Source organism: Passer domesticus, chromosome 6, assembly GCF_036417665.1.
Source record: "Passer domesticus isolate bPasDom1 chromosome 6, bPasDom1.hap1, whole genome shotgun sequence".
NCBI lineage: Eukaryota > Metazoa > Chordata > Aves > Passeriformes > Passeridae > Passer > Passer domesticus.
In genome coordinates, this window is record NC_087479.1 from 46442063 (window position 1) to 46466630 (window position 24568).

General features: G+C 43.3%; 1 protein-coding gene and 1 long non-coding RNA gene across 14 annotated transcripts in view; both read left to right on the forward strand.

Annotated features, from left to right (window-relative positions):
• BRSK2 (BR serine/threonine kinase 2) overlaps nt 1-24568 on the forward strand; it is a 304717-nt gene that overhangs the window by 207914 nt on the left and 72235 nt on the right. For all 12 annotated transcript variants that reach the window (XM_064425190.1, XM_064425188.1, XM_064425191.1 and 9 more), the window contains exons 4-6: nt 3692-3832; nt 13882-13998; nt 24150-24183. In XM_064425190.1, the coding sequence (XP_064281260.1) occupies nt 3692-3832; nt 13882-13998; nt 24150-24183 (292 nt within the window). The remainder of the gene's footprint in view (nt 1-3691; nt 3833-13881; nt 13999-24149; nt 24184-24568) is intronic.
• LOC135302149 (uncharacterized) lies at nt 7198-10007 on the forward strand. 2 transcript variants are annotated; one of them, XR_010363855.1, is made up of 2 exons: nt 7198-7353; nt 7773-10007. It is a non-coding gene; the product is annotated as an uncharacterized LOC135302149 (long non-coding RNA). The 2 variants fall into 2 exon arrangements; XR_010363856.1 differs by having other exon boundaries at nt 8208-10007.

The window sequence follows — 24568 nt, forward strand, 5'->3', positions numbered from 1 at the left end:
AGGCACAAGGGACCACAGGTGCTAATCCCAGCTCTGATACTGGGCGACTGTAACCCTGGACAAGTCACTTAGCTTCACAGTTCCCTATCAGTAAAGAACAGGAGGTTAATGCTTGTAAAAACTTGCTTCTCTCCTGTGAAATGCAAGGATTGGAAAAGTTGGGGTGTGTCCAGAGCACCCAATACGTGAGAACTAGGTGCTCCTGCAGAGTCTTTTGTCCTAACAGAGGTCCTGGTTGTATTATCGCAGCAAGTAGTGTGCACACTGCTTGCCAAACACTGGGTCTCTCCCTTCCCTGAACCTTCTTGCAATGGCTATTACAGAACAAGTTTTCTTATGTTTTTACAATGGGAAGAAAGACTGATGCTGTCAATCTTACATAGACAGGACAAAAATCCCCCAAAACTTCATTCACAATAAGTTGCTTTCATCTCTAAATGTAATAGGAAAGAAGTTCTGGTTACTGTTCTGGGATTTTCACAACTTGCTTGCTTGCTTAGAATAAATTGGAAAAGTAGTACTATAATGAAGTGAAAACCTGTCATATCTGGGAAAGATAAAAGGGAAGGAAGACTCATGAAAATGCTTCTTAGTGTTTTTCTCCCCTATGGGCTATGTGTTATTTACCTTCTCCTAGATCCTCCAAGAGCTGGCATTAGCATACCTCCAATCCTGTAGCACTTTGCCAAAGTGAAGGATTTTAGATGCTGATGTGAACACAGAAGATTTGCATTCTTTTCTGTGCCATGGATTCAGGAAAGATGTAGTGTCTGTATGCCTTATTTTCTAGCCTAGGGAATAACGTCCTTTCTTTCCTTTGCTTTTTCTGTTTGGCTTTTCAGAGTGTTTATTCTCTTCTTCTGTGGAGTCATAGGCATGTTCACACACACACGGATAGAAACAGATATGCAGCACTTAGTGGGGTTTGTGTAGCTGTCCAGTGGTGCTTAGAACCAGTGCAACACTTGGAAATGTTTAAACTCTTCTTGTCAGCCTGTTTGGAAAGAACAAGTGTACTACTACTGTGCCATGTCACGTGCCAGCAGAATGTTGGCTTGCACAGAGATAGGGGCAGATGCTGAATTATGCCCTTGTTTAACAGAAAATCTCCTAGTTGGGGGCTCTCCTAAAAAAAAACCCCAAGGTACTGGAGGGAAATAGGGCTGGCAGATGACAACCTGAGCTCACAAATCCTAGCTGCAGCTTAGCCACGCAGTGCTTGTGGAATGATCCCTGCAGCATTTCTTTCTTGCACTCGGCCACTGAGGAATGTGTTTGTCGTCCTTCTCACTCATGTCACGTTGGGGGCTTTGTCAGATCAGAATACATCGTCTCTTGTGCTTCTCCGTGTCCCTTGACTTGTCATAGGCACAAATCTTTTTCAAATGCTCTCCCCTGTTCATTTCCATTATTATAGCTAGTGCTTCTAGGTGGCAAGCAAAAAATGAATAACCTTGTAAATGTTCCCTGTCTTTCAATTTGTTTTATTTTTCATACAACGTGTCAGTGCATTTTTGTTGAGTGTTTTTAATAAGATGAAGTTGATGAGAATAAATTGCTTCGCAGTTCCTGCTGTGGGTGACAGAAATGCTGGGTCTGTATTTTTCAAAAACTGTTTGTTTGAAGCCAGTGTGGAGGGTGTTTTGTATCTGTAACTGCAATAATCTTTGTATGATACCTCCCAGAAAAAGAAAGCAGCTAGCAATTTGAATTTTGGGGGCAAGATGCACTGCTGTATCTAGCTTCTGCTGGGCACAGTGAGACAGCAAGCTTTCAAGAAGGATTTTAGGTTTGATTCCATGCCAGAATTGGGTCTGCCATATTGGATAGTTAGCCAAATCTGTCTCTAATACGAGAGGGAGAATGAATTCTACAGCAAACCTTCTTACCAGACTGTCTGTTAGCCAAGGCTTAGGAACCAAGGATTGGGACTTGACAGTGCGGACACCCCAGTGCCTGTGGCTGCTGCATATCAGCTTTCTTCTGTGTTTGAATGACTTGCTCAAAAAATGTCATGTCTATAAACACTGATCTCCAGATTACCAGGGTGTACCCAGCAGACAGTTGGGCAACTACCCATCTGTTTGGAAAGAAGATAACCCATATATTCTAAATGGGATTTTCAAGTTAAGATTTTTTCTCTTTTTAACTTATTTTAATTTTTAAAAGCCAATATTACTATGTTTCTTGTAACTGTTTTGACTTTGATAAAAAATTCAAAAGTGCAATTTTAATTCCCTCAAGTTCATAATTTTATTGTTTTGTCCATTTTTTGTGTCCTTTTAGTACTTATTTAGCTGGCAAGACAATACCAATGTCTGTCTTTCTGTAAGGCAGCGAAGTGCTTTCTCCTTCTGCTAGCTGGTAGCTGAAACATGGAAGTTACATGGGAGATGATGATGGACCAGGAGCTCAGGTCCCACTTTTGCAACTTCAAGGCTAATGCCATTATCATTGATCAAGCTTTACTTTCCTCACAACTACTTCTATTCCTTCTATTGTCCTAGCTTTTTGGAAACATTGAAAACAGAACTAATTAAGACCCAAATTTATATTAATCTTCCCCACTTTTCATTTCAAATTTGGAAATTTCCTTGGAGATTATGCTGCTTGAGGTACAGAAAAGAGAGTATTCTGGATGAATTATTCTTCACTGTCCACTCAAATCTGAGGAGTTGGATTAATTCTGGTAGTAAAAGTGTTCTGCTGTAAAGCACAGGCCTGAGGGATCATGCTGCACATACAGTTCAGTATGGTTTGCTGCACTGTTGGGAGGCAGGGACTCAGAAGTGCACTCAAACTTGTTTGTTTTTAAAGGATTCTGTTGATAGGGTTCCTGCCACTTCCCTGGGGGAAATGTCACTCCCACTATTAGGCAGCATTTCCAGAGATTTATACAGTTTTCCTTTGCTTGGCTGCCATTCATTAGCCCTATTTAAAACAGCAAGGTGGTCCATCCATGGCAAGTCCTTTCCTTCCAGAAGGTTTCACTCTTCACTCCATGACTGCCAGGAGTGCTATATGAGGTCAGGAGTTTCCTCTCCTCCTCCTAGGCCCCCTTTGTGCCACATGTATTCACTCAGTGCCACATTTTTCACCTGTGAGTTGCAAGGTCAGGCAGCTGCTCCAGCCAATCACTGCCGTTCAGCAGCAAAAGCTAAGCTTTTATATGGGCTGCACACACATGTAGTTTTGGTTTTGGTGTTTGGTATTTTTTTTTTTAATAATGTACATTGTTCACCTTTTCTTAATTCATTCTGGTTTGTTGATATCTGTCTGGTTCTGCCTGACTGCAGCTTTGCCACAGCTGTTTTATAAAAGAATTGTCAGCTTGGTTGAAGGACCTGAGGCTTCTTGGTACAGTCTTACTCCACTGCAGCTTTGAGACCTGCTGTGGAAACTCATACTTGATTATTACTGTCCTGGTCTTTGGAGTAATTTTTAGCTTCCTGATTAGGTCTTGCTATGCCATTAGACACTGAATCCAACAATGGCAGGTCTGAAGTTTGCAAAACCACTGTTAAACATATTAATTGCTTCTGATTTTAAAATTCCAATTCTCTTCCACTGTTATTTCTGGAAGAGTTCCCCTTGACTACATATAAACAGAAGTGTTTGTCTATAGCTGTGTGAATGTGAGGGGGTTGGTGTGATCACATACTTAAAAAATCCTTGCTTTCTGTTTTTCTAGGTATTTGGTGCTAGAACATGTGTCAGGTGGGGAGCTCTTCGACTATCTCGTAAAAAAGGGAAGATTGACACCAAAAGAAGCCAGGAAGTTCTTCCGACAAATCATCTCTGCTTTAGACTTCTGCCATAGTCATTCAATATGGTGAGTACAGCCATTTCCATGGGAGTTCCCTGCTATAATAAAGGGATCTTACCTTGATACTTTTAATTTTAAGTAACTGATGTTGTAAAACTCTAAAAGCATTGGGTAAAGTGCTGATGTATTTTTGAATTCTTGTCCATGTGTGAGACAGTGTACCAGTCACAGACAGACTTCTCATGGAAAAGATTGTCATTTTTCACTGGAGAAGAATTAATTTGCAGGGAAGGCTTTAAATAGGAAAACCAAAACCACCGAGGAAAAAGAATTTCATTTCCATAATTTTTGTGGCAGTTACTAATAAGTAAGAACTCCATACACTGTATCTAAATGAATCCCTGAAGAAACCTGGGACAACTGCAAATATAGCGAAGTCATTTTATAGTTCCCTTCAGTTTTTGGAAACCTGCTGGCTTTTGGCAACCTTTACTGAGTTCCCTCTGGGCATTTGAGTCACTGTTGCCTTTAATTTCCTTTCCAGTAGGGAAGAATTTTCTTACTGACTCCATCACATTATTTAACCATGGACTGTGGTTTAACCTGTGCTTTCAGGTACCATTTTATATTGGACCAGTTTCTCTTTCATCTTCAGCAAGTTGAGATAATTTAAATTATACTGAAATCAAGTTGTTGCCGTCAGTCTGAGCACAAGAGTTTCTGTACAGCTACTGACCCATAACTGCCTGCTCACCTCTCACAAATGCAGCTCCTTGCATTTGGATTGGCTGGGGGAGAGCATTTGCATTATGTCTGCATGGCTGCTTCTCCAAAGCCACAGCCAGCCACAGATCCCCCACTCCAGGAGGCCAAGGGCCACTCAGAGATACTGCAGTAGCTGGATTTGCATAATCACTGTGTGGTTACTTCTCAGTAGCCATGCAGGGATTTTCTGTACCACCAGTTCCGTGCTGAAAACTCACAAACCAGATGGCCACAGCAAAAATGAATCTTTAAATGTTTTACTTGCTCTTCTAGCCCCCTCCCCCTACATCTCTGAGTCATTTCAGCAGGAAATAGTGATCTGTAGGAGAACATATTTCTAATAAATGGAAAGGAAAAGAAGAGCCTTTCTTGAGGATATATTAAGAAGAGTATACTGTATAAGAAGAGTATAACAGCATACTCTTAGCAGAAGAGGCAGTTCAAAGGTGGTGGATCTGGGTGAGAAGGTCCTGAGGACAATGCCTACCTGACACAGGAAGGGTTACAATAGTCAGAGAAATTCCCAGAGAAGCCAAGAGCAGGTTGCATGCCCTAACTAGAGGATCTAAGTTTTCTCTGTTGGCAGTGACCTCTGACCAACATGTTTTGAAACTCACAGTTTTATTCTGTGAATTCCACAGTTTTTCCTCCCTGCTATTCAGCTACACAGAGTGATCATGACCTCCTTAGAACCAGCATGATCCTTGGCAGGTTGTAGACCTGTTGTTTTTTTACATGCACTGAGCAGTGTAACCACTGGTGGATTGCCTGCATACATACATTCTGTTCCCTACTTGGCTTAATGTTAAGGGATCCAATCCAACCACACTCAAAAATGTTTAAGGAAAGCTGAAGAGAAATTATTTACGCTTCCAAATGAATATTCCAGAGGAATCAGAATCTCCATTGGGAGATTCTCATAATAATCTAATACTAATACTAAAGATTAGATACTAAAGATTCTGATACTAAAGCATGCTGGTCCTTTGGACTTGTTATGGATCCCTCTGGATCTGGGAGACTTTAATAAACTAAGTTAGGATCATGGTGAGGCTGTCAGACAGACAAGCACCTCTGCAGGTTTAACACTGTGTGATATTTTCTAGCAGATGCATGTCTCTCTTGAGAAATCCATTTTCCTCTGTTAAACATACTGGATTGTGGGCAGTAGTCTCCCTGGACAGTAAATCCCATTCCTTGCTAACTCCCACCTGACGAGCATTGAGTGCTGGCTAAGTTAGCAGTAAATCATAAGCTCTGCCTCCAGGTCGCTCTGAGACTCATGTGGTCTGTGTTCTATTCTGTGCTGTATTCTGGACAGTTATCAGAAAATCAGAGCATGCATAAATATATATGTGAGTGTAAAACTTAATGTGCTTTCCTAAGCAATGAAGCCTGACCTTGTCCTGTCGTGGGGCAGTGAAATGACAAATCATCTCATCAGCCGGGTTATCCAGTTATGACCACAGTGAAAAATGAAGGCTTCTGCTTTGCTTAATGACTAAATGTGGGTGCCTCCAGCCCACTGGCAGAATAGATTGATAGCCTGGTATCCCCAGACCCATATAATAGTCCCATCTTCTTCCTGTACATCCCAAAACACTGGGAAATACCTGTGGCTTATTTCAACAGCAGCATGTAAACACATTCAGTATTCACCCCTCAAAATGCATTGATACACCAGCATTCCTGAACCAAAGATTCAGAGAGGATTCCCGGATTCCCCAATCCCCCTCCTATCAGTAAAAAGCTCCTGCTGCTACCATGTGGAGAGATCACCTTTGTCTGAGAGGTATTTTCAAACAAGCAGCTGAAAAGAGGAAGCAGAATAGGTGTGAAGCTTGTCTGTGTCTTATTTTAAAAATGTTATGTGCTTCCTGTTCTTACTTTATTTACTGGAAGCAGCGGGGGAATATGTGGTGTGCTTCACTCTGTGGTGCAGTCACTTCCAGGGTTTTGTGGTGCAGGTCGGCCATGGGGGACCGCTTATGTGTAAGGCATGTCGAGTCCTCTGAGGACTTCTGTGTGCACATGGCACCGTGCCGCGCCAGGGACCAGGGGCACGAGTGGCACCACGCAGGGATATCGCATGGGATCTGTGCTATCCCTCTGCTTTTCCCGAGCTTGGCTCAGTGATGCGGCATTCCTGCTTCTCCTCCCAGCCCTTTTTTCCCTGCGCTCCCAGCGCTCCGCACCGTGCTGCAGTGCCTGGAGCGGCCGCGCCGAGCAGGGAACGGCACCGGGAGCTGAGCATCCCCGGACATCCATGTGAGGCCATCCCAGCCTGGCAGGTTTTCTTTGACATAACCGATGGGTTTCGCCTAAGCTGCCGTTCACCTCGGTCTGGGTGTCTGCTCTCCTACACTCTGGGCCTTTCGGGTACCTCCGCTGGGTGCCCCGAACCAACAGCCCCTTTTGAGCGCGGGACACTCCGCCCCTCTCTGCTGCTGGAGTGCCCGGCTGTGCTCCCTGCGGGACTCCCTGTGCGGGGCCGGGAGCCAGGCGCTCGGTTTCCCGGGAAGAGCCGCTTCCCGCTGTCTGTGGGGAATGCTGCAGCGCCGGGCGGGGCGGGCTGGCGGCCCCCTCATTGGCTGGCCGTGACATCACCGGCGCGAGCCGCCATTGGCGCCGCGCGGCCCCTGCCCCGCCGCGCGCCCGCGGCCCGGCCCGGCTCCGCTCCGCCGTCTGCGGCTCGCCAGCTGACAAATAAAAATATGATTACAGAAAATGCCCCGTGGCAAGCCTTATTATGGCTTCAGAGATAACAGATAATGCCAATTACTGCGCGGGGCAGTGGTGACATTGAGAGGAAATCCCCTGCGGTAATGAGCAGGGGGATGATTATTTCATTTTATTTTTTTTTTTTGGTTGCGTTTCATTTCGTCTTTCTGGCTTCTTTTTTTTTTTTTTTTTTTTTTTTGCCTTTTTTTTTTTTTTCCCCTGAGCGCGCACAAGAGGGGTTAGGGCAGGTTCTTTATGAATATTGATGGATGACGATGATGAGGGCCCTTTCTCCCTTCCTTGCCCGGGGCTGTGTTTGCGGAGCCGGGGAGGCTCTGGCTGGGCAATGTCTGTGGGCACGGCCGTGCGGGCCTGCCGGGGCTGAGGCAGCCACAGCAGCCTGCCTGCTTCGCCTTTGCCTCCTGCCCTTCCCTCCGTGCCCGGGGAGAAACGCTCCCCGCAAAACAACCCTTCAAGATTTCGCAGCGCCGCTGCCAAAATCCCTGGTATATTCCTGCAGGCAGGAGCTGCGGGGCACTGCCAGTGAGGGAAGCAGGCTTTTAAGGAGAAATCTGGGGTGTCTCTGAGAAACTGAGCTGAAGAATGACAGCTGCCATGTTCTGCCATGTAGTGCCACCCTCCTCAGAATTCCTGCTCTGCCCTGCTCCGTTTACAAGGAGTGTGCAGGGAGGGTCTGTCAAATGCTGAAGATTGAGGAGGATGGACGCTTTGAAATCGTGACTCAAGGCCTCCAGATGTGAAACTGATCTAGAAATGGTGGAATTTAATAAGATTGTTTTCTGGTTTGGGTGGTTTTTGTTTGTTTGTTTTTTGGGTTTTTTTTTGGTTTTTTGTTTCTGGTACTTGGGTGTTCAAGTTTTCTTTCAGACCATCAGAAGTAAGAAAGGTGTATTTTTACCCCATTGAAAGCTCACCATTCTTTATCTGAATGCAGGTGTTTCAGTTCTGTGCTCAAGACTCACTGTAAAACGGTGAGGAGTTTTCAGATATCCCTTGTACAGAGAACCAGAGAAAAGCCGTCAAATGCAGCAGCTGCAGTGCCAAAGGCAAAGTTACCAGCTCAGCTAAAGTCAGGGAACATGTATTTTTGTAAGTTTTCTTCTTTAAGTAAGCCACTGGAAACTCAAAAAGGGCATAGTCTTACTGTAAGCATAACCAGGTAACATTTTCTGGGAAGTGCAGCAGTGGTGATCAGACCTGACAGGCTGTTCTGGCTTTGAAATACATGAATATATGCTTTGGGGAGAGGTTGGCAGGGAGAAACAATATATTTTAGTGGATCAATGGAAATAATTGTTTAAAAGCAAGCAATGTTTTATGCATACAAACCCTTTCCCAGGCCTCCTGGTATGTTTATAGGTGTTGTCCTTTTTCCTCGTTATAATTATATTTACTTGTTCTGCAGAATTGTGTGAAAACTTACTAAATTTGAGCATAGCAACCATGGCTATAAACCAAGAATCTTCTGTAGGTAGATGCAACTTACATGTTTGGATCTTATTTGCAGAAACAAGAGAAAATAAGATCAAAGGTATTTTTTGCTCATGAAGTTTAAAATAATGCTTCTCATGCTATTAATTGTTACTGATAAGTTATTTGCATCACATCAGGCACTTTAAGAGGCATACTGCAGAACAATTATTCTGTGGCCTGGCCCTTCTGGGAGTTTGAGGTCAGTAAGAAAAGCATTTGCAAAGTAGCCAACAGTTTGATTAGTACAAATGACCTGCAACTACTCCAATTAAGAGGTTTCTCAGGTTAGAGATCTGCGACCTGCAATGAGTTGTCATAGAAACTGATACGAACGTTTCAGCTCAAACATCACTTTAAAATAATGGCTTCGTTTGTCATCTCATGCCAGGTGGCAGCTCCTTTGAATCCAAGATCTAGAGTCTGTCCCTACACCAGAATTCTTCTGGCAGCCCTGGGTGACAGGCAGAGCGTGTTTCTTCTGCAGTTGCTGCAGTACAGGTACAGGGATATTCTCAGAGCAGGAGGATGGACTGGAAAAGCACTGGAGCGAACTAAAGGAACTGTCTGAACAGCATCTCTGGCTTCTGACTAGCAAGCAAGCGTGGCCACTGTGGAAGTGGGAAGCTGGAACATGTTCCTGCCTATCTGTGCCTTTCATTTTCCATGCACCATCTCCAAGAGCGATGCCCATTTCCATGGAACAATTTTTTCAGAGCTCTCTCTGCATCCATCTTATGCTGCAAGGAAATTGTAAAGCCTTTGTTGTAACTTGTGAAAGAGGGATGTTGCAGAGAGTCTGACAGTGTGTGCTTCCCCTGCCATAGCTTGCTCCTTTCACTCACGTGTTCTCCCTTCAGAAGCCCACTGGATGCTGTCTCCAGAGGCTGACTTCTTGTGCTGCTGTCTTGGTTGAGGAGCTCTGGGAGTCCATGGCCACTATGGGTCAGGGTCACACTGACTTCTTCTGCAGTCCTGCATTTCTCTTTCTCATTCCTTCTCAGCTTATGCAGGGCTCAGTTAGAGGGTTTGCCGTGTTTGTCAGAAAAAAAGCTGCTTTCTTCTCTTCTGGTTTTCCAGCCATGTGATAAAGCCCCTACAGCTTTAGAGCCTTTAGAACAAGGAAAGGGTAATGAGTCCTCTGTTCACCTGCAGAGAGAGGAGTTGATGCAGTCGTGTAAGACATGGAGAGCCAGAGAGATCAGCTGGAATGGAACCAGATTAAATGCATTTACTCTGCACTGTTCCATTAATGCCAAGTAATTACCACATACAGTGGGATTTTTGTTTTGTTTTGTTTCATTTTGGCACAAGAGAATTCTCTTCAAATGTGAATGCATTAGACAGTCCGGTCTTCTGGGCTCTTAGGTAAATTATAACAAGCCTTCCCTATTCCCATATGTTTCTCTCCCTTCCCCCTGGCATTTGAAAAGCTGGCAGTACAAGGATGGGAAATGCAAATACAGAGAGGAAGTCTCTTTCCCAGTGGCAGCGATTCTGGTTCTGCCGCTCTGGTGCAAACTCCTGGCCTGACTCCTATCCCCAGGATGCTGCCTTGGCCAATTCAAAGTGGCCCAAAGATGAGTATCAGAGAAATGCTTCAGCTAGAGGAAAATTTTCACTGGGGCGTATAATTCTCTTGTGGGTGACTGTGCAAGTACTGCCTGATCCCACTGGCACCCTGATCTCTGATAGCAGTGCTGCCAAAATACAAAATTTGTGCTCAGGCTGCCATGAAATTCCTAGGCTAACCATCCATACTGGGCACTAGCGACTGTCTTGAAAAAGGGATGAAGAAGGGTCAGAGAGACACAAAACTGCAGCATCAAAACTATTCTTGTATTTTGGGAGCCAGGCAGCCATGAATATAAGAATTCTCCTCTCTGCTCAGTGAAGTGATAATTTCTATCTTGAAGAGCTGATAAGTTTTCTTGGTTTTATTTTGATGAGTGTCTGGAGGAAAAGAAAAGAAAATAAACCTATTAAGGTCTGTTGCTCCTCCAGTTTTACTTTCACACTTACTATCCCAGTCCCACAAATCCCCATATCCCAACTTAAGGCTTTCAAAGTGCTCACTGGGAGCTGGGTCAGCACCTCTGCCTAAAGACCTCCATCAGACTGATCATTCATGGAAAAGCGTTGTGCAGCACAGTGAGGTGAGGCTTACTCCATGTTTGGAATGTGGATGGTGGTACCCTCTTTTTCCTCTCTTTCTTGCAGTGACTCTCAAAAAAATCCATAGTATGCATGCCAACTTATAGGAACCTCATTTCCCCACTTGATTCTCCCTAAAAACTCAGGCCTAAAGCTGTGTTGTGGATCCCAGCTGATGGGAAGACAGGATGACACACAGAGAAGGAGAGAAAGGGAGAAGGAGACAAGGAGGGAGAAGGAGACTCCATGATTGAGTATCATCCTGATTTTCAAAAGTGTTGTCCCTTCCCTTTCACTGTCTCTTAGTGGTCGGGAAGTGGGGCTCATTCAAGATTCACATACGTTGTGCTCCAGCTGGGGCCTGTGGCAGATCTGCCAAGGCTGGAAACGTCAGCCATGGAAAGGGAACATTTTTGCATTTTGTTTAGCTGCACCATGTTCCTGAAATAAGTTCCTGAGTATTTTGTTTTGAATGTACGTCTGGGCTTGTGGACATCCTGTGCTTAGGTCATGCTCCACCTTGGTCATTCCTGCTCTCTAAATGAGCCACACAATTTGAGAATAAGCAAAGTATTCAATTTTTAGGCACAAAAGTCACATGTCAGCCGTCTGTCTGCTATAGACTGTATACATGAATCATACAATATCATGCAGTGCACAAGCAGTGGAACAGGCACAGGCAGCATCATCCTCAACTTCTATACCTTGTATGTGTTCAGCGGTCAGCCAGGAGCAGTTTCCAAGACTGAAAGACAACTGTAGCTGCTGAAAAACTCTGCACAGCAGGACACACACTCAGCTTGAGCTGTGGGGAGGTTTCTTGTTTCATAGCATCAAACAAGCAGCACTCATTTTACAGGGGCTGTTACCTGCCCCTGAGCACTGGTCCTCAGACAGGGGAAGTGCAGCATACCTCCCCAGCTGGATAAGGTCTTCCCATTAATGAAAGCACTTGTAAGATGAGAACTGTCCCAAATGTCTGCTGGAGGAAGGATGAAATCACACACTACTGTCTCGTTAGCATCCAGCTTTCCTCACTTCCCTTAGAACCATGGACTTCTCACTCCATTTCACTGTTGGAGCTGGAATATGTTAAACTTTGGCAGGTGTTGATGATCCTTGATGATGACATTCAGGGGTCCTTTTCCTGGCCATTAACTGGTCATTTGCTGCCTTTGGAACCTTTCCTTGTCACTCATCTCCTGCATTTTTTGTCAACTAGTTATGACTATCTTGATGGTTATTATAGAACTAACAAGTCTTCTGCCTCTGTTATCTCAAACCTTGAATTTCTATGAGAAATACAGATTGGATAAAGCACCTTTCACATTTTCGGATTTAAATGTGCACAAATCGGAATCACAATTATTATCCACAAGCTTGTTTTCTCATTGTTAACAAGGCCATTGTAACACACAGGGTTACTCCTATTTGTGGATCCCATGTGCAAGATTGGAGACTAAATTTTAAAAAGAAAGAGAGAACAAATCATAGGTCTCAGTGGGGTGAAGTAACTGCTTTGAATGTGTGCTGTTTTGTTGGGAGTCTCCTTTGGAAATAATTGTTACAGTCCCCAGGTATCCTATTACGGTGTGCTCTGGTTTTACATAGAATTTACCTGCATTATTTACAAGTTGTCTCTAACCGATCATTCCTCTTCTCTTCAGATCAGAGGATCTAATTTCCAGGGCCTTGTTATGCTGCTCATGTTGCTCTGAGAGGGAAGAGACTGTCCACCTTTACATTTTTGTACGGATAGAATTACACTTGCATGCATGAGGAGTATTAGAGGAATGTTTTAAAAAGTGAAGACGAAATGGCACAAAGATAGGCCTGCCTTTCTTGGTTGGTGTCACTTGACTATTCTGACACCTGGTTCTTTTGCTGAGTTCAGTTTCTGGTCAGAGGAACTGCTTTTAGTTGTAAGTTTTTGCAAGTGGGTGTTGTTCGCCTGACACTCAGTGTTGTTGGATGTCGATTTCCCACAAGTTTGTGTTCTGCCTATCCACAGAAGCTGGCAGTCCTGCCTGTTTGGGTGCTGCTATTTAGACCTTTTATTATCAGAGTAATTTTGCCTACTCATAAGCAAAACCAAGAAAAGAGCTTTTTCTTTGGTCAGCCTGAAGTGCTTCTCTCATCTCTGTGACTTTCCAAGAGCTGCAAATAAAAAGGGCACATTCCTCACAAATTTTCTGCAAAATTTTTGTCTTTGGATATAAAATCAAGTGAATGTTATAGTTGTACAGAATCTCCTGAGTACATAAATTAATGGGCGCACAGTGGTTTTGGCTGTGAGCAGTGGAAATTAATAAATTTGTCAATATATGATTTGGAGCAGGAGTTGCCATCATGAAGATCGTGGTTGCCTGGCTCTTGCTATGTTGACAGATAATAAGAGAATCAAGTTTTGATGGAAAGGAGGGAATCCTGTCTCTCCTTCTCGCTGCTGACGCCCTCAGTTAAAAGCACTGCTGAGTCGAAGGGATTTCTCCATCAGAGCTAATTACCCAAAATTATTTCAAAGTCTTATACGGAGCTTTTTGCAGTAGCATTTATATCAAGAAGGTTTTTCCTCTTTATATCACTCGTCTTGTTGACAGAATATATTGATGGTCTTGCTTCCTACCTTAAGGAGCTGTGATATGATAGAGTATACCAGCCCTAAATCCAGGATATAATTCTCCTCCTTCTATTTCCCTCAGTTTCCCCTTCATGTTGTGTTGGTTTCACTGGAAGTTGAAGATGTTGCTTTCCTGTTAGGATACCACAGGCCTTGGATTCATCATGAGAGGGCACCTGGGGTATGGTCTAGAATACTGCAAGGATTGGATCTTGAATATTTGTGTTCTCCTGCCTGGGACAGGAAAACAAATTAAATTAATTAAAGTAAAACAGGTTGGATGCTATTCTGGATCAAAAACAAGTCATGGAGTGGGAAAGCTGTTATGGATAATTTAATTTACATTTTGACCCTTTCTTTACAGCCACAGGGACTTAAAACCAGAGAACCTACTGCTGGATGAAAAGAACAACATCCGGATAGCAGACTTCGGGATGGCATCGCTGCAGGTTGGGGACAGCTTGTTAGAAACCAGTTGTGGGTGAGTGTCTCAAAGCATATTACAAAACTGAGGGGCCGATTCCAGATATACAAGTTATCTATAGAAAGGCCTGCAGTCCTACACACTGCACTGGTGTTTCCCAGCAAGACAATAAATTTATATTTACGTAGTACAAAACAAATGTACACATGTAGTGTAGAAGGAAGCTGAAAGACGGGGGATTTAGTGCTTTACAGTGCAAAGCAGGTCGCTGCAGGTGTCACATACGGATATAAAAATCAAGGCTTTCAGGTTTGGCTTCATCTGCATATGCTGGTGTGTTTGCATTAACTGGCCATATAATTTTTGAGAATTGAAAGCAGTGGTTGACTGTTTTAAAAAGAGGCTTTGACAAAATATTAAGGGGTAGGAAAATGTTCTTAAATGGAATTTGCATGTCCTGTGTAGGCTGTCTGCTGCATGCAGCTGTTCGTATTCATGCTCAGCACTGCTTCTGCCAGGTCTCATGCAGGAGTGACAGGGAGGAAGCCGCGTCCTTTGCAATGAGAGGCAGGACGTGAATGCAGGTACAAAGAAGCCTGCCTGGAGGAGTATTGTAGGGGTAGTCTAAAGACATTTCCATGCAAATTCAGTTGCCTTGAGGTAGCACTGGACCATGGTCCCTGATTCCCAGTGCCAAGGTACTGTGCAGGGGCTGTGGCACTGAGCTGTAGCAAGGGCAGCAGCTGCACTGAGCTGCTGCAGCCTGGCACCGCTACACCAGCTTTTAGCTGTGTTAATTTGTTTTAACAGCAAGCACAGAAACCAGACAGTACCAGCAGATTTCCACTTCCTCCCATGCAGACTGATTTTTCTTGGCCATTGGTAGTGTGATTCTGATGACTTCAACCCAGGCCCATCCTCAACTGTTACACTTCATGGGTTTTTTTGGTGTCTTCTCTGGACCAAGGCAGTTCAAGGTAGACATGGAGCCATTGTGGTTCCCTCTAAAGCCCAGCCACTGCCTCTCAGTCCCAGCTTTTGCCTTCCAAGTCATAAATAATGGATAGCAAACGTATTTGAAGTTCATTACATGATAGAATGCTGGTTGGTGAGTAAACTGAGACCCGCCAGTTCTCTCCTGTCCATGTCATGTCAAGATTTGAGTTCTTAGCAGAACAGATGAAAAGCAAGGAGCTGTGATGCCAAGGTCTACTACAAGGCCCTGCACTTGGGTAGGGAGACACTCAGTATCATCAATGCAGGCTGAGGAATTAAAGGATTCAGAGCAGTGCTGCTGAGAAGGGCTTGGGGGGTACTGATGGATGAAAGGCTGGATGTGACACAGCAATGTACACTTGCAGCCCAGAAAGCCAAACGTGTCCTGGGATGCATCCAAAACAGCATGGCCAGCAGGGAGAGGGAGAGGATGCTGCCTCTCTGCTCTGCTTTGCTCTGCTCTGGTGAGACCTGCACTGCATCCAACTTTGGGGGATCCATAGCATAAGAAGGATATGAATCTCTTAGAGTGGGCCCAGAGGAGGCCATGAAGCTGGTTGCAGGGCTGTAACATCTTCCCTGAGGACAGACTGATAGAGTTGGGGTTATTCAGTCTGGAGAGAAAAGGCTCCAGGAGACCTTGTTGCAAATTTTCAGTACTGAAAAGGGGACTATAAAAAAGATGAGGACAGACTTTATAAGCAGGACCTGTTGTGGTAGGACAAGGGATAGTTGTTTTAAGCTAAAAAAGGGTCAATGTGGATTAGATACAAGGAAGAAGTTTTTTACATTGAGGGTAGTAAAACACTGAATAGGTTTTCCAGAGAGATGGTAGATTGTTTAGATGGTAGATGGTTTAGATGGTAGAATGTTTCCCATCCCTGGAAACATTCAAGGTCTGGTTGGATGGGGCTCTGAGAAACTTGATCTAGTTGAATATATCCCTGCTTATTGCAGGAGCATTGGATTAGTTAAGTTTTAAAGATCCCTTCCAATCCAGACCATTCTGTGATTCTGCACACCTCTTGCTTGCAGCTTCTTTCAGACTTCCCCTCTAGATCATAAAATGCAGTCCTCCCTGCAGTTGCCACAAAGCCTCTATACTCTCTAGAGAAAATTGTTCCACTTCCTTCCATGAGAAAAAAAAAAAAAGAGGAGGTATAAAAGCCAACCCAGCCTCAATTGACTTGTAGGATTTTTCATACTCCTCGGAAACTTCTCGGTAGGGTTCTTGTTCTTGTTAGCACCGAGCTCTGTTATCCGTGTCTGGAGTCTCAAAGGGAGGCTTCCTTCCCAGAAGCTGTGCTGGAATTCAAACCTGCATGCTTCAAGCAGATCCAGCCCCCACATTGTGGCCTTAAAATGCACTAATAAAGAAATCAATGGAACGGAAGAGATGTGCCTGTAATAAACAGAACACAGCAGCAACGCTATGATCTCCTGCCTTGCAGATGCATTTTAAGTGTGTTGCCAATCACTAGACCTCCATGTGAGCTATTACACCACTTCATTAATTCTCCTGGCATGCAGCCCAGCATGGCTGATACTGGTGTCGTGTGATCTCTTTGGTTTTGGGGGTGAAGGAAGGAAGGAAGGAATATATGACAATACGCCACACTGTTCACAGAGAAAGGTAATCCAGTTATGACTCCCTTTCCCTTGGAGCACATGCAGTAGCCAGTCTCAGAGCTTTGCAAGGCAACAGTTTTACCTACCCATGTAGTTGGTACTTTCAGCCAGCATGAAAAGGAGCAAAACAGAGTGAATCATGGCTGAGATATTGAGCTTTAATGAGATGCTCCTCTGCGCACCCATAAGTTAATTTTGAGAATGGCTTTTCCGTACTGTGAACACTGATAATGAGATGAAACTGTAACATTTCCATTGACAGCCATGCAGGGAGTCTCCAGGTATTTCTGTCAGTCAGAGTGGGAGGCTCAGATGGGGTTGAGCTGTGTGATACAGCTAACTTTGTCAGTTCAGCGAAGCAGGGAGACTGCAGTCAAAAATTCTTTGCTATCGCAAGCGAACTGCTAAGTTTAGTCCAAAGTTTGGGTAGCCTTCAGGTCACTGCAGAGTCTTGACTGGCATCATGAAGAGTAGCCTCATGTAGCCTGAGGAGTGATGTAATTCATATCTCAGAGTCACTGTTTTCTAGGGGGTACTCCTTAGGCCTGCGTGGTTTTCTGTAGCACTGATAGCACTGACAGACTACCTGGAGGACACAATAAAAGTTCTATCCAGATGTGTTTGTGTAGGATGAGGCAAGGATGGACTTACTGTTTCACTGACATAATTTGTTATTGGCAGACTGCACATTCAGCCTTGATTGTAACGAGTCCACATTATAGAAACGTGTATTGTGTGAATCCTGCATGTGCACAGTGCAGAGGAGTATGCTGTAGTTCTTTTTAGTGGTTTTAGACCCTTAAGGGGAAGAGGATCTGTGTGTAGGCTCTGCAGGACTATTTCTGCTATGGCAGAAATTGCCCTGCAAGGCAGTCTTATGGAGAGATGGTCCTTGAAATGCCAGAATAACACAGTGAGTCTCTTCATCCCTTCAGAAGCAGAGAGGGTCTGTCAGCTAACAGCAGACAAAGAAGGAAGAGAAAGATGTGATAGGCTGCTGTTTCTATTATTTTAGATTTCTTCAGCTCTTCTTCCTCTTTACCCATCCAGGCAGTGGCATGCAGAGACACTCCCCATCTCTTTCTCAGTGATTCTTCCTGGCGTGCTGCTTTGCAGTGTTTCAGAATTGGAGAGGTTGTCCAATCCATCCTGTGTTGTCACTAGGCAAGAAGAGTGAGTGCCTTTTGGTTAAACCTCAGGTCTCAGGTTATCTGAGCTTGATTTCTGTCACTGCTGAAGGCATTCACGGTGGTCTAGGACAAGATGCATTGCCCTTCTCTGCTTCAGTTCTCCATCTTAGCAAGTTGTTGGTGTATCAGCAGACCTGTGGTGAAGAGATAATTCAGAGGGCAGATACACCTCCTTGTCCAAGCACCCTTTCTGATTTTAATTACATGACATGATGCTGCACGTATTCTTTTCCCCTTATAATAAACATGTACATATATCTAAAACTTAAGCAGTCATTCTTAGGGTTGCAAATTTAAGCTCTTCAATTTGGAAATGCCAGAATTAGTGCTTTTTACCCCATCTCATCAATAGCTTCCATTTCCAGCACTCCATTCCTATCTCCTTCCTGATTTGTACCACAGTCTAGCTGATTTGTCCCATTCATTTCTGCTCCATATTTGGCCCAAATTCCAGATTGTTTTCTCTTTTTTACTAGGTTCCAGCTCTAGTTTTCATTACCTGGTTGTGTGAGTCAATTGCTGCCAGTCCTAGATCTACTTCATAAGTTTTGCACTCAGTTAGTTTTTAGTTTTGGCACCACGTGGTAACCCCACCCACAGCAGCTCAGAGTTTCAGATAAAAAAAATTACTCTGTGAAGTGTTGCCACTGCAGGTAGGATTTTGATCCTAATGCTCTAGAGAGTTTCTGCTAGTAAATGCAAATTGCAGTTTTCTAGTGAAATGCAATATTTCTATGATATGATTTCTAGAGAATGCAAATAAGTACTCAGGTTTTCCCTTTGCAGGGGAGGATCCTAGAAATTTTTCTCTTTTTTTTAATATGCAAAAGCATTTATTTAAAATTAGACTTAGATGGTGGAAGTGCTTCAGCCCAATCATAGAATGCATGCATACAAATACATGAAACCAGTCTGAGACAGACAAAAAGCAAGGAAAATTGTTATTAAATTAATAGTAAGTTTCAAGGAACTTAAAATGAGGATTATAATGGGAAATACCAGACAACCTTATTAATGACCATTGGTACCAGCATCACCTGTAATATATCACAAGGTATGTTAAAAGAGCTTGGATTCTGCAAAATCAATCCCTGATAATTTAAGATGTGCTTTTCTTCAGCTTGACAGTGTAGCATTTACTCAGCCTGTGCACATTAGGATATGCCCATTAAGTACAAGCTTGTACAGGTTTTTTTCAACAAATCTTTGCCTCATTTGATGATTGGATGGTGTGTTTTTGTGAGTAAACAGCTATTTAATGTTTGGGTTTTCCTCATCATTTATTTTATGGATCCATTTATAACTTCTGCTCACTGCATTCAAGCCTTGCTATGAATGCTAGGTAGGATTTCATCACTGTGTCTTAGGTTTCCAAGTATTAATTATACTGTTTTCATGTTATGTTTGCCACATTGATCTGGTTATCTCCATTTTTATGAGGACACATGATTCTGCAAAATGAAACTCAAAATTGTCAACCAGTTTTGAGTGTACAGTTTGATGCTCTTGGGGCCCAATACCTCAGGATACTTGGTGCTTGATAACAGTCCTTTACTGGGAGAGCACAGTGCCTACCAACTGCACCTGCTGCTCCACATGCTTATAAATGCTGGAAATTAAACTTGGATGTGTAGCACTGTGATTCTGAAAACTGGGGAACATGCAACTCGTAATTAACCTGTGAACATCTCAGTTTAAGGCACCTGTTCATTTTCTTTCACAGAAGGATTCTCTGGCAAGGACAGAGATTTTGATTCTCCCATGTGTTAATCGGCTGCATGCTTGCAAGCTTGTCCTTATTGACACTGAAGTTCCCTCGCATTGCTACTTCCCAACAGTAGAAGTAGAAAGAGGCAGTCACAAGCAGAAAAGAGGCATTGGCTATACATCTACCTGACTTACCTGCAGAGCACAGTGTAACATTTTCAACCTTTTTTTTTTTCCCAGTTCTTAACTTTTGGGTACCTAATTTGGTAATCTTTATGCCCTTTTAATACAAGGGTCTGGTTAATTTTTAAAATTAAAACCTCTTAAACGTTCCATGATTTAAAAATTTGAACTGATAATTAATGAATTGATTTGCAGATTCCCCAAAAATTTAATTGCACAGAGGAATAAACAGTTGTAAGATGGCTGAGGGCTAGATGCTGAGTTTTCTCATCCAAAAGTAAATGACTGAGTTGAAGCTTTAATGGCAATATAGCAGTCAGCCTTAACTACACCTACTACCTTAATTACAGCCTTACCTGCAGCTCCTGCCTTCACTGCAGCCTTGAGTACCCACTGCTGCTGGAACCTTTCGTTAGTGTCTCCCTGCCTTTCCTTTCTCTGTGATCTGCCACTGTCACTTTTTCTACTTGGAATGCCCGTGTCCTTCTCCTGAATTCCCTTTATCTATTTTGCTACTCTTCTGGTTTTCCCCTTCATCTCAGCCCTTTGCTACCCAGCATGGGGGGAAAGCAGAGGCAGCCTTTTACTCTAGTGGGTAACTCCTGCCTCTGAAAGCCAGCTTGGAGACAGTGATTAAGAGAGGGGAAAGAAGGACTCTAGAATCCAGCAACAGCAAAAACAGCCAGATGTGTGAGGATTTCTTTGCAGCTGTACAACATCCTGTATTAAGGTAACTTCATGCCTTGAAGAATAAATATAATAATAAAAAAAATAATAGCAAAAACTGTCCTTCTTGATCAACTCTGGCAAAGCAGTAACTGTGTGTTCCCAGATAAACCATATGTGCCCAACGGATTTGTGTGTGCGCGGGGCAGGTCTCTCTAACCCACATAAAAAACCCTGTAACTCACAGGCACATCACACCTGCACTGAAGATATGGTCCTGGTTGTCTCAGATCCACTGCATCTGCACAAGATCTTGATGTGCACAGATCAAGAACTACTTTTCTAGTTTCTCAGGTGAAATTCAGAAAAGATACGTCAAGGATATATACATTTCTTTCTGCATGCCTGACTTAACTGTCCAGAGCTGTCCTGGATTTCACCATTGCTCTCTTATTTCCCCTGGTTTACATCCCATGTAAATGCTCTAAGTTCCCCTACGATCCTTAAGATTATTGTGTCCTAGAGTCACAGCTGTGAATGACCATTCAGAGAGCCCTTCCTGCCCTGGGCAGACTAGCCTTGGAAAATCCCCATCACCCTGGAAAAAAACACTGCCAACATTGCTGCTTTTTTGCAGTGGTACCCGCAGGCAGCAACTGTTTCTTGATCTTGCTGAGCGATATATTTATTTGTTATCAAGGGCAGACTGGGGCTTTTGCTGCACAGAGATGTAGCAGAATGATGAGGAGGTGGCCTAGGGGAAGAGACAGGGGATGTTGCTCTTGACACATCTATATTGAATAATTAGTGATAAGAGCCAAAGAAATATTCATGACTCTGTAGAAAGATAAATAGATTTTTGATTAAATTTGAGTTTTGTCTTTATAGCAGTTGAAGTTGCTGTGTGATTGGTAGCATGAAAATGAGGTTTTTATGGATTCTGGCTGGCTGGAGGATCCCTTTTAAAGCTGTTAGCCAAGATAATGCTGCAGATATCTAGCTAGTGTGTGCTGGCAAGAATTCAGAATGGCAATGCCAGAAACCTGTGCTCTCTGGGCGGTTGCAATGCAGCTGTTGAATGATCAAATCAATCCAGCTTGTTCAAAGGATTTATTATAACATTTTCTCCACCCAGACTCTTAGACTTTTGCAGAATTTCAGCGGTGCCTTTGAAGATCTATGGCACATTCCACTGCAGTTCAGCAGACCTCAGGAAGGGCAGCACTTCGAGGGCATTTGCTAGTGGGACACATAAATACCCATGTACCTCTCTTGAGTTCTTCACAACACTTATATTCTTCTTTTCAAGGATGTTGGCACAGGAGGCTTTCAAGGTGGTTGCACTGCTCAGCACCCACAATTAAGAGTGTTGGGATCGTTGTTGGAGTCATAATAAAAATACAAATAAAAATTCAGGAGCACTCTGCAAATTGAGATACTAACTCTTCCAGTGCACTCCAGTGCCATTGCCACCCAAAAAGGATTGTATTGAAGGATATTGCTGAACTGTACAGGATGCCATGCAGGATTTGAGAAGTCTGGCTAAAGTTTCTAGGTCAGCCACAGGCACCACCTGTAATAGCCATGTAATGTACAGTGTGTGTTCATGACTGACACAGAACCTAAAATACATGCAAGAGTAAGAAATTCAGCCATGCTAAGTGACGGGAGCTTGACAGTTACCTGGAATGTGTCTGCACTCCTTTTACCCCCCATATATTTCCCAAACCTAATGTGATGTACAGAAAGTGGCCTTTCTGTCCTGAGGTGACTAAGCTGAGCAAATATCCTTGATCTATAGAAGTCCTGTGCTCTTTTTGCTACCATTCTTTTTTTTTTTTTTTCCAAATTCCAGTTGCATTACTATGTTCCCTACAGTTCCCACACTGCCCTCCTTCAGTGTTCTGTGTAAGCAGTCCAGCACTAGTGAGAGTTGTACTTGTCAGGCTTGGGCTGCAGTCCCAGTTGTGGTGCTGCTCCTTACCTGTGGTTTGTGTGTGCCTTAGGGTGGCCTGTACCCTCTACAGCACTGTTAGATATAAAAAAAAAAAAAAAAGACGACATCACTAGTCAAGCATTCTCTCAAGAATAGTTTGTCTTCTAAAAGTTTGCAAAATCATGTGTTAGTCCAGCGTTGTGACTTCTCGTGGTTTAGACTTTTGGGTTTTGGAAAAAATAGGTGTAGTGCAGGTCTTGGTTTGCTGTAAAGAGGCAAATTCACAGGAAACAATATATTTTGGAAGTTTGGGAACTTGTACATAACATTAAGCAATTCAGTTTCTCACTCTGGCCTCACTTTCTCTCTTGTAGTGTGAAAGCTGCAGTGGCATTGCTCTTGCTTTAGTCAGAAGAGTAGACTCATAGTGAGTTTCTGGTCACCTTTTTCAAACAGGCCAGCTGCAGCTTTTAAAAATGTTAAATAACCATGTCCATGTTTCCATGGCTGTCAGTGTCAGAGCCACACAGAGAGCCTGGGTAGCCTGTCCTATCCACTAGACACAAGACTGTCTTTCTGGTCTTCCAATGAGCAGCTCTAGCCAGCTCTCTGAGCAAGGCTCTGGCTTTCATTAGCTGTTTTGAGTCTTGAACCAAGATTTTTTAAATGTGTTCTGAACTAAGGCACTACTGAGCAGGCAGACTGGTTAGAATACCTGTGAACAGCCTAGCTCTTAAATGGGCCCAGGATTGGTGTTGTATTAAATATTGGATGAAGCTGCTGAATTCTACTTTTCCTGAAATTTGTGAGGGATCAACTGCATTTCTCTCTCCTCATGGAAGCTTTGCTGTCAAGGTAGTTGCACTCGCAAATGTACCCTGAGTTTATTGTCACGTTCTGCCAAAAGCTGTGATACCAAATCAGGGCATTCCGTGCCCATGGGATGATATTTTGCCACAAGATAAGTGTAGTGTGTATGGAAATTCAATTAATGGGCTGTCTCACTGGGCATTAATATAGCATCCTAGCACAAAGCTAACCTCGCTGTGCTTCTGGTTTGCTCATTACTTTGTGAGACAGGTATTGCCCAGCCATGATTGCATTTGTCACAAGAAACACATGCACAAATGAAGACAGGCTCAGGGGCTGCTGGGAGGTGTCAGTATAAACAATAGCATGATTTGCACACGGGTTTCAGACAGTTTGCATCCCTTTTACTTGTCAAGTTACTTTAATGAAGGCTATAAAATAAATAGCCATGGCTATAATCTTTAGGAATTAAAATTATTACCTGGCAAGTTGAAGTAATTAACTCTTCTCAGCCAGGAATCAAACAAGAGATATATGGGTAGAAGGATGTGAAAAGAATATATTAACTTAACCAGGTAATAGTGCTACTGTCCATCCTTTTTTTGTGTTTTTAAAGAAAACAAAAAGGCATGTTGCCATCTTGTATTGGCAGCTTTTGTGACCACTGGTGTAAATGAGAATCATCTTAGCAGAAGAGATTCCAGATGTGGTTTGGGGATGCATCTGTCTTTTTTCCTGTAACAGGCTTTGCAGTGTGGACCCTCCTTTTAGTTAGATACAAGGCCAAGTTAAAGGGTGGTATTAGAGAGTTGGAATTTTACACTCATAGAATGTGCCTTGTCTTCCCTTCATTCCTTGCTATGAAGAAATTTATAATAGGGCCATAGAGTTTTAAATTATGCTGGTTCTTGACCATTTTCTGAGCTTGTTCTTAGAATATGTTCTTGTTGAGGTAAGGAAAAATGGGCTGGTTTGCACACTTGTATTCTGTGTAAGCAAATCTATCATTGTTCTACTAAACAAAATGGAAATGCAGATAACCATAAATTTCAGGCTGTTACATGCTCATTTGACTGTATTTTGTCTTTCAGATCACCACATTATGCTTGTCCTGAAGTCATCCGGGTAAGTTGGTTAATATTAGTGTACATAAATACTTTTTTTTGAAGTGTCCCTCATTGCAAGTACACAGATAGATCCTCTGTACAAGAAATCTGCCCAATGCAGAGGGAAAGAAAAGGACACAAGAAACCTAAATAGAGTTCTGTTTGTTTGTCTCAGCCCTGAATCAAGCCACATTGGGAAATAATTGTATGTTATTCTCACAGTACCTTTGCACCATGTGATCAGACAGAAGCACAGGAGCCTGACGTAATTTGATCTTTTGGCCCAAGGGACATCATCCCCTCAGCTTTCCTGTCTCTCATGTAGCTGTCATCATCAGTAGAAAAGCTGGGATTGACTGTCAGTGATGCTGGTTTCCACTAAACAATATCTTCCCCCCTGCTTT